This window comes from Priapulus caudatus, unplaced genomic scaffold (assembly GCF_000485595.1).
Source record: "Priapulus caudatus unplaced genomic scaffold, Priapulus_caudatus-5.0.1 Scaffold455, whole genome shotgun sequence".
NCBI lineage: Eukaryota > Metazoa > Priapulida > Priapulimorpha > Priapulimorphida > Priapulidae > Priapulus > Priapulus caudatus.
In genome coordinates this window covers 64,474-78,466 of record NW_014577516.1, presented here as the reverse complement: position 1 = coordinate 78,466, position 13,993 = coordinate 64,474, and the positions used below count along the sequence as shown (strand labels likewise).

At 44.8% G+C, this 13,993-nt stretch overlaps 1 protein-coding gene and 1 long non-coding RNA gene across 2 annotated transcripts in view; one reads left to right on the top strand and one right to left on the bottom strand.

Moving 5' to 3' along the window:
• The window catches only part of LOC106810582 (protein kinase DC2-like), a 54,510-nt gene that overhangs the window by 11,447 nt on the left and 29,070 nt on the right, over nucleotides 1-13,993 (bottom strand). The window contains exons 2-3 of the mRNA XM_014813977.1: nucleotides 9,981-10,158; nucleotides 165-289 (exon numbers count right to left, since the gene is read on the bottom strand). Of these exons, the coding sequence (XP_014669463.1) occupies nucleotides 165-289; nucleotides 9,981-10,084 (229 nt within the window). The 5' untranslated portion in view covers nucleotides 10,085-10,158. The remainder of the gene's footprint in view (nucleotides 1-164; nucleotides 290-9,980; nucleotides 10,159-13,993) is intronic.
• On the top strand, nucleotides 4,519-4,677 carry LOC106810583. Its single transcript, XR_001394036.1, has 2 exons — nucleotides 4,519-4,552; nucleotides 4,585-4,677. It is a non-coding gene; the product is annotated as an uncharacterized LOC106810583 (long non-coding RNA).

The following is a 13,993-nucleotide window of genomic DNA, read 5'->3' as shown; positions in this document are numbered from 1 at the left end:
CCAGGATGCTAGTGATCATAATTGATGGGATCAGGACTCAATTTAGGTCTGGCTTAGACTATCTCACGACTGAACCTCTAATAAAGATTTTATGATAGAGACGGCGGGAGATTTACTATCCCGGGTGGAGAGAAACACGCAGGATCTTTCTGCGACGTACGTACCGGTGTAGAAATTCGCTGTCGCGCTATCAAAGTTGCCAGCATGACGTAGATAGGTGAACAGCTCTCCGCCGCAAACATAATCGAACAGCATGTAGAGAAATGTGTCATCGTGAGATGTCCATAGCCTGAAGTTTGTCAAAGTAAATACTGTAGCAGTCACACATCAAAGTACAACCCGTAGTAAGGAAATCCTACAACCCACAGCACAAACCCCCAAACCAAAGGGCATAGCAAGGAATAACTCACATCAAGGAACACTCACAGCCCACAGCAATGACCACTCACAGCGAACCGCGAGAAATATAATATCACAGCAAGGAACACTCCCAGCCCCCAGCAAGGAACACTCACAGCCCACTGTGAGAAACAGGAACACTCAGAGCGCACAGCGAGGAACAATTCACAGCAAGGAACACTCACAGAGGACAGCAAGAAACACTCACAGCGCGCAGGAAGAAACACCCTCAGTCTGTCTGTTTGTATTAGAACGGTTCTTACACAAATTTCTGATAATTCACTGATCACAGGCCTTTGCCAATTTCCGTCTTTTACCTATCTAAATGCCGCTTCAAGCTGTCTTTTACACGACGAGTTCCAAATACGTAGTTATTTTATTTATTAGTGCTGCGACATCTGTCGCCTCGCGTACGGAATGACATTGCTATTCACTGTAGACGCTCTACGTCACTAGGATTAAAACTACATTTGCATAATTTCGACGATTATCATTAAGCATCATGTATCAGCTCAACGAGAGCAGCAGGAATCAAAGTCAAATCACAGCTATACATTACCCACCGAAGAGGCACACTGTTAACAGACAGACGTGTGGTTAGTTTGATAAATCGCTCTCAGTATATAACAAACGTCTAGGGCTTCATTTGTGATGCGTTGTCACATTTCCAGCTAATGCACGGTAGGGAGCCGACTCAGCCTGAATTTTTCAATATAAAATTGAAATCGAACACGCCGAATAAATGACAAGTGCTAAAGTAGATGTAAGTTATACAGCTTTTTAGAATTCTGCAATTCGTGGAGGCAGTTACGTAATACAGACAGATAACAACATACTGCGAATAGCTACAGGTACAATAATATATTCTAATTTCTAAACACAATGACTACAACGTCTACATGTAAACTTGTAGACGGCAGTGGCATCTGCAGATATCAGTAGCATTTGTAGCCAGCAGTAGCAGCTCTAACCAGCAGTAGCAGCTCTAACCAGCAGTAGCAGCCCTAGCCAGCAGTAGCAGCTCTAGCCAACAGTAGCAGCTCTAGCCAACAGTAGCAGTAGCCAGCAGTAGCAGCTCTAGCTAGCAGTAGCACTTGTAGCCAACAGTAGCACTTGTAGCCAGCAGTAGCACTTGTAGCCAGCAGTAGCAGCTCTAGCCAGCAGTAGCACTTGTAGCCAGCAGTAGCACTTGTAGCCATCAGTAGCACTTGTAGCCAGCAGTAGCAGCTTCTAGCGCAGCAGTATCATGCTCTAGCCAGCAGCAGTACCAGCAGCTAAGCAGGAGCCAGTGTAAGCCACTGTAGTAGCACTAAGCGCATAGGTAGCATTGTAGGCGCATCAGTAGCACCTTGTAGCGGCAGGCAGTAGCAGCTTGTAGCCAGCTGCCACGCACTTGTATCCAGCGCAGCAGTAGCACTTGTAGCCAGCATGGGGCAGCACTTGTAGCCAGCTGTAGCACTTGTAGCCACAGCATTAGCACTTGTAACCAACAGTAGCACCTGTAGCCAGTAGTAGCACTAAGTGTAGCCAGCAGTAGCACATGTAGCCAGCAGTAGAAGCTCTAGCCAGCAGTAGCACTTGTAACCAACAGTAGCACTTGTAGCCAGCAGTAGCAGCTCTAGCTAGCAGTAGCACTTGTAACCAACAGTAGCACTTGTAGCCAGCAGTAGCACATGTAGCCAGCAGTAGCAGCTCTAAGCTCAGTAGCACTTGTAGCAACAGTAGCACTTGTAGCCATCAGTAGCACTTGTAGCCAGCAGTAGCACTTGTAGCCAACAATAGCACTTGTAGCCAGCAGTAGCACTTGTAGCCATCAGTAGCACTTGTAGCCAGCAGTAGCACTTGTACCCAGCAGTAGCAGCTCGAACCAGCAGTAGCACTTGTAGCCAGCTGTAGCACTTGTAGCCAGCTGTAGCACTTGTAGCCACAGCATTAGCACTTGTAGCCAACAGTAGCACTTGTAGTCATATGTACAATGTTCGTACGGATGCACGACTGCTAAACATAACGTTCACGTAGTTACATCATTAAATATGTAATTAATTATGTCGATGAACACGTATTAATTATGATGTAAATGCATTAATGAGGCAACTACTCAATCAGTTACAGAAAACCATGCAATGCTGCGCGGAGCACACAACTCATGCGCATGCTGTGAAGCAGAATGCATAGGTAAATCAAAGCTACAAAACATTCTCGCATTAAAACGAAAACAGGGCGGTAGGTAATCTAATCTAATTCATACAAGCAGAAACAATTAAACCGTTTTTCTTCAGTGAACGGTGATGACAGATCACAGGAAAGTCGCGACCAATATGTATGCACGCATTAAACCGAATCAAGCTTCTCTCACACGTAGCATACATCAGACATCTAACCAGGGCGCTGTGCCTGAGTAAGGGGGAATGAGGATGAAAGGAAGTTCCGCCTAAAAATTAACATGTACTCAGCATGTACGTCTTTATAAACAAACAATAACCACGACCAATTAACAACAATAACAACGATAACAACGTAAAATAAACAGCGGAGGAGTACCGTGATTCTGAAGCGAGTGGCTGACAGCCAAAGCAAGCATCGATGCATTCACGACATTACGGGCGAACACGTGGCGCGGGAAATCGGATCAGCTGCGATCGTATGCGATCAGGATCAGTTTTATGCGTTCCTATACAGCGTTTTCACGGGTAAACTTACGTGCGAAATATATAGACTGAACCCGTAAGTCGTCCAGAGAGACAAGATACAAGATTGCGTAGCACAGCTTTGCTGTGGATCCTGAGCGCTGCGCGCAGGCATGAAGAGCGCGCAGTTCGCGCGATATGCGCACGCGACCGCGGGATGTTCAAGTATGAAGGCGCTGTTCCGCAGCTGCATATGGGAGACGTGCCGCCAAAATTCGGGCGGACGGCGCACTGTCATCCACAGCGGCTCAAGCGGATGGTCTGTAGTATTTAGAAGATGAAACAATGAAGACTTTGTTCTAAATAAGAACTATATCTGCGGCTAAATAAGAGCAATATAACAGAACTTTTTCAATTTTTTGGAGCTAGTCAGTCAAAGCGGCTATTTGGGGGTCCATATGGCAGCGAGCTTCCAATTGAAGATGGCCCATTTGAAATTGTCAAGTGTGGGAATTGTTGTATTTCGGAACACCCAAACAAAAATCGTCTCCCTCTTACATAATGCACCCGTCCCTGATCAATCACGTCAATTTCAACTGCATTCTCATGGCGTCAAACAATACAGAGTATGAAATTGTGCTTGAAGTTGTGGCTCTTTCAACGCACGTGCATTGACGTAGAAGACACTGTTGAAAGCACAGGCACTTTGGAACGTCTGCAATAAAAATTAAATATTTAACAATTTTTCAGCAATGATCCACCGCCTTAGGTGTGCAAATAAGGTTCAGCGAAAGTATGTGAAAGCATTTTACGGTTAGTACTTTACTCCTGAACATATCGGCGTGAACTAAACTGACACCACACAAATGCGTAAATGTTCCATGCACCTTAAGAATTCTGAAGAAATTACGAGTTATTCATCGAGCAAGAACTCCGAACTCCGCCCATCTGATGTCACAAAACTATAATTATAATGCTAACAAACAGGCGTGTTTTGCGAGGTGCCTGCCTCCGATATCCATTCGAGGCCGCGTTAAGCCAAGCATAAAGCGGCGCGGGCAAGAGTCACACACACAGCTAAGTTCGATTAGGCTAAAACAATCGAGTGCGACGTGTCAGGGATTTTCGGAATGCTTTAGTTTTAAGAAAAACTTCAATGTTCAATGATGAACGCACATCGTCTAACTTCGACAGCGGGGTAAAATGCGAATTTTTCCACTTCGATGCAGAAATGCAATCGGCCGCGCGTTTCTCATTATTACGAAAAGGCAAACGGTCTCGCCAAACACCTACAAGCAGTAACTGGTCACAGTCGCTTGACGCGCCCCATTAGTGTTCACTATCAACGAAGAAAGGCGAGCTTATTCTGATACGGAGATACAGAAAATGACAAACATAAAGAGGACGTAGCGCGTGCGCTAAACAGCGTTTATTTTCGTTTTGTGCCAAACTGCTATCGTAGAAACGCGTTCAGCCTAGCAGATGCCCTGGTTTCTTGAAGAATCGGCGATTCCGGTAGCTCAATGGTCGCCCACCTTTGATATATTAAATGGCAGAGGTGGCGGCGTACGCTGTGATTGGCAAGACACAAAGTGTCAATCCTCGCGCGCGCCTCCGGCATCATGGCCGCCATCAACGTCGAGATCAACACCCGAAGTAAGAGCCCGCGGTTTGCAATCTACGTACAGTACGACGGCGCAATATAACGCATATATGAATATAACATTCTATGTTTACGTGCAAATCACGTTGACTAACTGGTTAAATACTTAGCTCCAAACTGCTGTAAGATACACGTATGGTAGCAGTAATATATAACGCCGTTTCTTGAGCTACGTAATACTACACTTTTGTGTATACAAAAGATATAGGTTCATGATCTGGCTTCGTCGTAATACTCACAGATCTGACGACGAAGGGAATGCTTCACTGTCTCCAGTAATGTTCTTCTTCGTTGTTAACGTGGTTGCACCTGCCTTTAGTCTCGCACGACGTCCATCTTGCATGAATCTTCAGCGCGTTGTAGCATTTCGTTCCCCGGTCTCTACACAGCACTACCGCTGCCGAATGTTCCAGTCCCTGCAAACATTAAAACGTGAGAGGCACAGCGGTTGATACAAAGCACGCGGAGATTGAGCAATTGGATTCAAAGTCTAAATGCACATCATTGGCCACAACCTATGGTTATACTATTACACGGTCGTAGTCAGTTTATCTACCATATATAATCCATATCTATCATTCTCCGCTCTCTCTCTCACTTGCGCGGCTCAATCACTCCACGTCACGTCTTCCTCACTCAGGTAGATCTCTCTCCTCTGTCGTCTCTCTGCTCTCTCCTCGTCTCTCTCCTCAGGCCACGGAGTCGAGGTGCATAACTCGAATCTCTTCGAAAATCGAAGATCAGAAACCTCTCCTTCTCTCTCGTTCTCTCTACTCTGCTATCTATTATGCTTATATATATATATATAATAGCGCTGTCCGAATCATGGCAATCATAAGAGGGGGTAACGATTTACCTACTCTTGGTAGCATAGAGGTATACAGATCAACCTCCCAACCACACATGATCAGGGTTCAAAGCTGCTCAGGCGACACGTACAATACGGTAATAAACACGCTCCCGACGCGTACGAATGACACGAACAGGGCGACGTGAATGCTAGCTAACAAGTATCCATTAATTACTACTTGTTTCCCGACCGATCAGTAATGTGTCGCCGAGGCTACTACGCACGGACGTCGTTGTATGTTCGACATCATGGTGTGAACTAGTTCCAATGCAGGAACAAAATTATAGAACGTCGGGCGAATGTTTCGCTCACGCTTTCGCTTCTGCTCTATAATTTTGTTGTTTGTACACAGCGGCGTGCGTGCTGTGTACTTGCGTGTTGCAGAGAAGGCATTTACAGGAAATTATCGGTAATAATAAGGCGAAAGAGAGTAGAGAAACATTGAGGCTTTGGTAGTAAATACATTTCGTGTTTATTTACCATCATTTTATTATTGAAACATTCCAATTGCCCGTGGGCAGTATAGACGCGCAACACACACTAAATAACATAGTAATGAAACGTTACGAACGCGCTGTAGCGAATAAACTCTAGCGAGCACGGAGGAATGGGTGGGAGTTATATGTATTATACATATATATTAGAGGAAGGGAGGGGACCGGAGGAGGATGAGGGAGGAGTTTTAGAGAAGGAGGCAAGGAGGAGGAAGAGCATACGTGGTTAAGTAACGACTAGGGGAACGAGGAGGAGCGACGGTGGGTAGACAGCAAGGAGTGAGTAAGAAGAGGAGGGGCGAAGAGGACAATGCGGAGGAGAAAGAAGAAAAAGAATAACAAGAAGAAGAGGAGGATGATGAGGAGGTGGAGGAGGAGGAGGAGAGAGGAGGAGGAGAGGAGGAGGAGGAGGAGGAGGAGGAGGAGGAGGAAGAAGAGGATGAGCAGTCGGTGGTGGCAGCTTGCGGCGGCGACGGGAAAGGAATGAGATAGGAGGAGCAGGGGAAGGAAGAGCAAGAGGTATGCATGACAGGATAACATTTAAACCAGTTACACGCAGCAAACAGACAACACCACTGTAACAGCCGCGAAGATGCACATTGAGACTACATGCTAGCTCCTGTTGGCACGCTGGTGTCAAGGTAGAAGCATGTCATAAAATGCAAGGTAGAAGAATATATGCACATGAGATAATCGCATGTGCATTGCGTAGCAAATGGATGGGTTTATGTATTGGGCCCTATAGCCAGAGGCTGCCTTTATTCGTAAGACAGCTCTAGCGTACAGCATTTCGCTCTAGATCTGTCACAGCTTGTGGCAGTGCGAAATACTATATAACCATATATAAGGTGTATACCACCATACATAACCATTTATAACATCAATATATAATGTGTCGCATAACCCACGATGCAACCAAGCAGAAGTGATTAATATGTAGTCGCTAGAGTATTTATTATAATTTAATTATTTATAATTTATAATTTATATAATTTATATAGGAGTAAGTTATTTATCATATACATTGTGCTGTTTTCGGCTCAGCAAAGGATTAATACACTCATTAATCATTATTCTCTCTCTCTCCCATTTCCTTGTTCCATTTTCTCTCCCTTTCTGTGTCTGTATCTTTCTCGCGCTCTCTTGTTCTGTGTCGCTCTTTATCTCGCTCCCTCGCTCTCTCCCCCTGTCTCACTCTCTCTTCTGTCTGTCTGTCTGTCTGTCTGTCTGTCTGTCTGTCTGTCTGTCTGTCTGTCTGTCTGTCTGTCTGTCTGTCTGCCATGTCTGTCGCTGTCTGTCTGTCTGTCTGGTCTGTCTGTCTGCCTGCCTGCCTGTCTGTCTGTCTGTCTGTCTGTCTGTCTGTCTGTCTGTCTGTCTGTGTGTGTGTGTGTGTGTGTGTGTGTGTGTGTGTGTGTGTGTGTGTGTGTGTGTGTGTGTGTGTGTGTGTGTGTGTGTGTGTGTGTCTCTCGCTCTCTCGCCCTCCCTCATTCCCTTCCTCCCTCCTCGTCGATCCTTTATTGTCTCTCTCTGCTCTCTCTCTCTGGCTTCTTTCTCTACTCTCTCTGCTTTCTCTATATATATATATATATATATATATATATATATATACATATATCAAGAGCTAATAACACCATACTCATATTAAGGAATTAATAATTAGCTCTTGATATATAGATATCGTCAAGAGCTAATAAATACCTTAGGTATTTACTCAGGTGTTTATTAGCTACTCTAGGTGTTTATTAGCTCTTGATATCGTACATAATATGTACGATATCTATATATCTAGAGCTAATAATACCTTTAGTTTTAATATGAGTATGGTGTTGTTTGCTATTATAAGTATATATATGATACTAACTGGCAAGGGCACGTTGATCCTATCCACGGCACGCAGTAGCAGGTTGCTGATCGTTATATATTGATGCATATACCGATATATACGATATATACGATCAAGAGTGTCATAATACAGAAATAGAAATATAGAAATAGGAATGTCTATATTATGACACTCCTGATATGATTACATCATCCTCCCATAATATATATATATATATAATACTAGCTTGGTACCCGGCGTTGCTCGGGGAAAAACGCTTAGGAACAACTTTTACGAGAAAATTCAGCCACATATGCTTACTTAATTCTAAAATATTTTCACCCCCCTTCACCCATGATACGATCCCCATCAGAATGGAAAGAGAAGCGTACTGGTTTCACAATGAATCTAAACACTATCCAGCCACACGGACTCAATCTACGGGTTACGGTAGAGATTCCAGGATGGATAGAAGACCATAATTAGTAATCACCCTCCCACCAGCATGGCATACACGCAAGACTAATTCTCAGCCGACACTCTAGGGTAGCGGGTGGCTCGGTTTACCTTTATGTAACTTTTTTTACTTAATTCTAAGGATAGAATCGTTAAGAGAAACAAACAATAAGCAATATTCTGACAACAACAGTTCGAACGATTCTATGATTCTGTGTAGTCAAAGCTTCTGGATTTACAACATTGTTATGAAATTGCGCCAAGTTATTATGAAGTTATGAACTAGCGGGATACCCGGCGTTGCCCGGGGAAATCAGTGGCTTTACTCAGTTGGTGACCGCTTGGTTGAAAGGAAAATACCCAAAAAAATCCAACTATCTATCTATCCATGCATCGATCTATGCATCCATCCATGCATCCATCCATGCCATGCCATGCCATGCCATGCCATCCCATCACATGCCATCGCATGCCATCCCATGCCATGCCATCCCATGCCATCCCATCCCAAACAGTAAAAAACAATAAGAAATCAAAAGAAAAAAGACATTAAAAATTAAAAATTAAAATTAAAAAGTAAGAAATTAAAAATAATACAAACAAAAGAGGTAGGTAAAGGGAAAAAAATGAAAAAAGGGGAAAATAAGTTCCCCAGCTGGGACTCGAACCCGGAATTCCGGTTGTAGGAGACGGATGTTCTAGCGATTAGGCTACTGCACCACTAAGGGTAAATCCATGGAGTCACACGTACGTGATGTTAATCTGTAGGTACGCACCGCCATTTCAGTCAGAACCACCTCCCAGACGTGCTGATTCCGAAAATATCTTTAGTTTTACTCTAGGCTGCGGAGTAATTCTCTAGTTATGCGAGTACGAACTATAAGTTATAACTATATATATACTAAGCCACTTCGTAGTTACGCATTGAGCATGCGCGAGATTCTGGCGTGAACTTTTGCCAAAGGTCAATTGTACATAACCCGCTCGCTGTGTCTCCGTTGCGTGTGATAGCAAGTGGAACCGTACGACTATGTACTGTATTTGTCCAAGTTTGAAATAAAATCACAACAGTCGTTGAGCGCCACCATTAGTGTCAAGTCAACGAAGAAAGGCGAGGCCTTTATTTCTGATTAGCGGAGTTACGAAAATGCAACTTAAGGACGTAGCGCAGTGCGCTAGACAGCGTGTGTATTTTCGTTTTGTGCCAAACTGCTATCCGTAGGAAACGCGTCTAGCCTAAGCAGAATGCCCTGGTTTCTTGATGATCGGCGATTCCGGTAGCTCAATGGTCGCCCACCTTTGATAATTAAATGAGAGGTTGGGCGGCGTACGACTGTGATTGGCAAAGACACAAAGTGTCAATCCTCGCGCGCCCTCCGGACATCATGGCCGCATCAACGTCGAGATCAACACGCCGGAAGTAAAGCCCGCGGTTTGCAATCTACGTACAGCTACACGGCGCAATATAACGCAATATATAATATAACATATCTAATGTTTACGTGCAAATACGTTGACGGTTAACTGGTTAAATACTTAGCTCCCAAACGCTGTAAGATACACGTATGGTAGCAGTAATATATAAGCCGTTTCTTGAGCTAGTAAATACTACACATTTTGTGTATACAAAAGATATAGGTTCATGATCTGGCTTCGTCGTAATACTCACAGATTGACGAGGAAGGGATGCTTCACTGTCTCCAGTAATGTTCTTCTCGTTGTTAAAAAGTGTTGCACACTGCCTTTAGTCGCACGACGTCGCCTATTGGCCATGAATCTTCAGCGCGTTGTAGCATTTCGTTCCCCGGTCTCTACACAGCACTACCGGCTGCCGAATGTTCCAGTCCCTGCAAACATAACGTGAGGGCACAGCGGTGATAAAATGCACGCGGGATTGAGATTGGAATTACATAAGTCAAATGCACTATCATTGGGCACAGACCCTCATGGTTTATACTATACACGTCGTAGTCAGTTTATCTACAATATATATCCATATCTATCATTGCTGCCGTCTTCTCTCTCGTCACTTGCGCGCGCCTCACAAATCACCTCCACGTCACGTCTCTCTCTCTGCTCTCATGGGGTAGGATCTCTCTCTCAGATCGTCTCTCTGCTCTCTCTCGTCTCTGCTCCCAGGAGGCCGAAACGGGAGGTGAGGTGAGACATAAAGAGGACGTGAATTCGAATTGAAAAATGAAGCGGAAAGAGAGTAGAAAACCTCTCTCTTCATCTCTCGTCTCATCTCTATCTCTGCTTTCTCTCGTCTGCTCTATATAATATATATATAATAGCGCTGTCCGAATCATGGCAATCCATGAAGAGGGGGTAACGATTATACCTACTGCTTGGTGGCATTAGAGTATTACACACAGGTCAACCTCGCCACGCACACATGATCAGCGGTTCAAAGGCGCTCCAGCAGGCACAACGTTGCAATACGGTAATGAAACCACGCTCCGCCGACGCGTACGGAATGAACACAGAACAGGGCGACGTGAATGCTAAACAATTCCATCTAATTACTAGCTTGTTTCCGCGACCAGATCAGTAATGTGTCGCCGAGTGCACTACGCACGGACGTCGTTGTAATGTTCGCATGCATGGTGTGAACAGGTTCGCAATGCAGGAACAAGAATTATAGAACGTCGGGTGCGAATGTTTCGCTCACATTGCTTTCCGCTTGCTGCTCTATAATTTGTTGTTTTGTACACCAGGCGGCGTGCGTGCTGTGTACTTGCGTGTTGCAGAGAAGGCAATTTACAGGAAATATCGGTAATTAATAAGGCGAAAAGAGAGTAGAAGAAACATTGAGGGCTTTGGTAGTAAATACATTTCCGTGTTATGTTACCATGCAACTTTTTATTATTGAAACATTCCAATTGCCGCCGCGTGGCAGTATAGACGCGGCAACACACACTAAATAACATAGTAATGAAACGTTACGAACGCGCTGTAGGCGAATAAACTCATAGCGAGCACGGAGGAATGGGTGGGAGTTATACTGTATTATACATAGTATATTAGAGAAGGGAGGGCGACGGCGGAAGGAGGATGAGGGAGGAGTTTTAGAGAAAGGAGGTAAGGAAGGAGGAAGAGCATACGTGGTTAAAGTAAGCGACTAGGGGAAACGAGGAGGACGACGGTGGTAGAACAGCAAGGAGTGAGTAAAGAAGAGAGGGGCGAAAGAGGACAATCGGAGGCGAGAAGAAGAAAGAATAATAACAAGAAGAAAGAGGAGGATGATGAGGAGGTGAAGGAGGAGGAGGAGAAAGGAGGAGAGAGGAGGAGAGGAGGAGGAGCGGAGGAAGGAGGAGGAAGAAGAGGATGAGGCAGACTCGGTGGTGGCAGCTTGCGGCGGCGACGGGAAAGGACAATGAGATAGGAGGAGGGCCAGGGGGAAGGAGAGGCAGAGGTATCATGACAGGATAATAACATTTAAACCAGTTACAGCGCGAGCAAACAGAACAAACACCACTGTAGGCCGCGAAGATGCACATTGAGACTAATAGCTAGCTGGCCTGTTGACGCTGGTGTCAAGGTAGAAGGGACTGTCAGTAAACTGCAAGGTAGAAGAATATATGCACATGAGATAATCAGGCATGTGCCATTGCGTAGCAAATGGAATGGTTTATGTATTGGTCCCTATAGGCCAGGGCTGGCCGTTTATTCGTAAGAACAGCTCTAGCAGTACAGCATTGCGCTCTAATGATCTGTCACAGAGCTTGTGGCAGTGCGAAATACTATATAAGCCATATATAAGGTGTATACGCAACCATACATAACCATTGTATAACATCAATATATAATTGTCGCATAACGCCACGATGGCAAGCCAAGCAGGAGTGATTAATTTATGTCAGTCGGCTAGAGTATTTATTTATAATATTAATTATTTTTATAATTTAATAATTTAATAATTTATATAGGAGTAAGTTATCTTATGCATATACATTGATGGTGTTTTCGGCTCAGCAAAGGATTAATAGCACATCATTAATCATTATTCTCTCTCTCTCCATTTCGCCGTTGTTCATTTTCTGCTCCCTTTCTGTGTCTTGTATCTTCTCGGCGCTCGTCTTGTTCTGTGTCGCTCTTGATATCTCGCTCCCTCGCTCTCTCCCCCTGTCCTCACTCTCTCTCTGTGCTGTCTGTCTGTTCTGTCTGTCTGTCTGTCCCTGTCTGTCCTGTCTGTCTGTCTGTCTGTGCTGTCTGTCTGTCTGCACATGTCTGTCCTGTCTGTCTGTCTGTCTGGTCTGTCTGTCCTGGCCTGCCTGCCTGTCTGTCTGTCTGTCTGTCTGTCTGTCTGTCTGTCTGTCTAGTCTGTGTGTGGTGTGTGTGTGTGTGTGTGTGTGTGTGTGTGTGTGTGTGTGTGTGTGTGTGTGTGTGTGTGTATGTGTGTGTCCTCTCGCTCTCCCTCGCTCTCACTCGCGCCTCGCCTCATTCCCGTTGCGCTCCCTGCCTCGCGATGCCTTTATGTGCTCTCTGCTCTCTCTCTCTGGCTTTTTCCTCGTACTCATCTCTGCTTGGGATATGCGCACGCGACCGCGGGGATGTTCAAGTATGAAGCGCTGTCCGCAGTGCATGGAGACGTGCGCCAAATTCGGGGCACGGCGCACGTCTCCACAGCGGTCAGCGGATGGTCTGTAGTTTTAGAAGATGACAATGAAGACTTTGTTCTAAATAAGAACTATATCGGCGGCTAAATAAGAGCAATATACAGACCTTTCAATTTTTTGACTAGTCAGTCAAAGGGCTTATTGGGGGTCCATTATGCAGAGCTTCCAATTGAAATGGCCCATGAAATTGTCAAGTGGAATTGTGTTTTTCGGAACCCCAAACAAAAATGTCTCCCTCTTACATATGCACCCCTCCCTGATCAATCACGCATTCACTGCCATTCAGGCGTAAACAATAACAGAGATGAAATTGTGTTGAGTTTGTGGCTCTTGACGCACGTGCATTGACGTAGAAGACTGTTGAAAGCACAGGCACTTGGAACGTCTCAATAAAAATAAATATTTACACAATTTTTCACAATGATCCACCGCCTGTGTGCAAAATAGGTTCACGAACGTATGTGAAACATTTACGGTTAGTACTTACTGTAACATATCCGTGACTAACTGACACCACAAAATTGGTAAAATGTTCCATGCACCTTAAGAAATTCTGAGAAATTACGAGGTTATCATCGCAGAACTCCCGACTCCGCCCATCCTGATGTCACAAAACTATAATTATATGTAAACAAACAGGCGTGTTGCGAGGTGCCTGCCTCCGATATCCATTTCGAGGCCCGTTAAGCCAAGCATAAAGCGCGCGGGCAAGACGTCACACACACAGCTACGTTCATTGGCTAAAACAATCGAGTAGCGCGGTCAGGGATTTTCGGAATTCTTTAGTTTTAAGAAAAACTTCAATGTTCAATGAATGACGCACTCGTTCACTTCCGAAAGCGGGTAAAAATGCCGAATTTTTCCACTTCGATGCAAAATGCATCGGCCGGGCCTTTCATTATTTACGAAAAGCAAACGGTCTCGCCAAACACCTACAAGCAGTAACTGGTCCGGCCCCATTCGTGTCATCAACGAAGAAGGGAGGCTTTTCGGGATTAGGGAATACGAACAATGAATTAAAGGACCGTAGCGCAGTGCGCTAAACAGGTGTTATTTTCGTTTT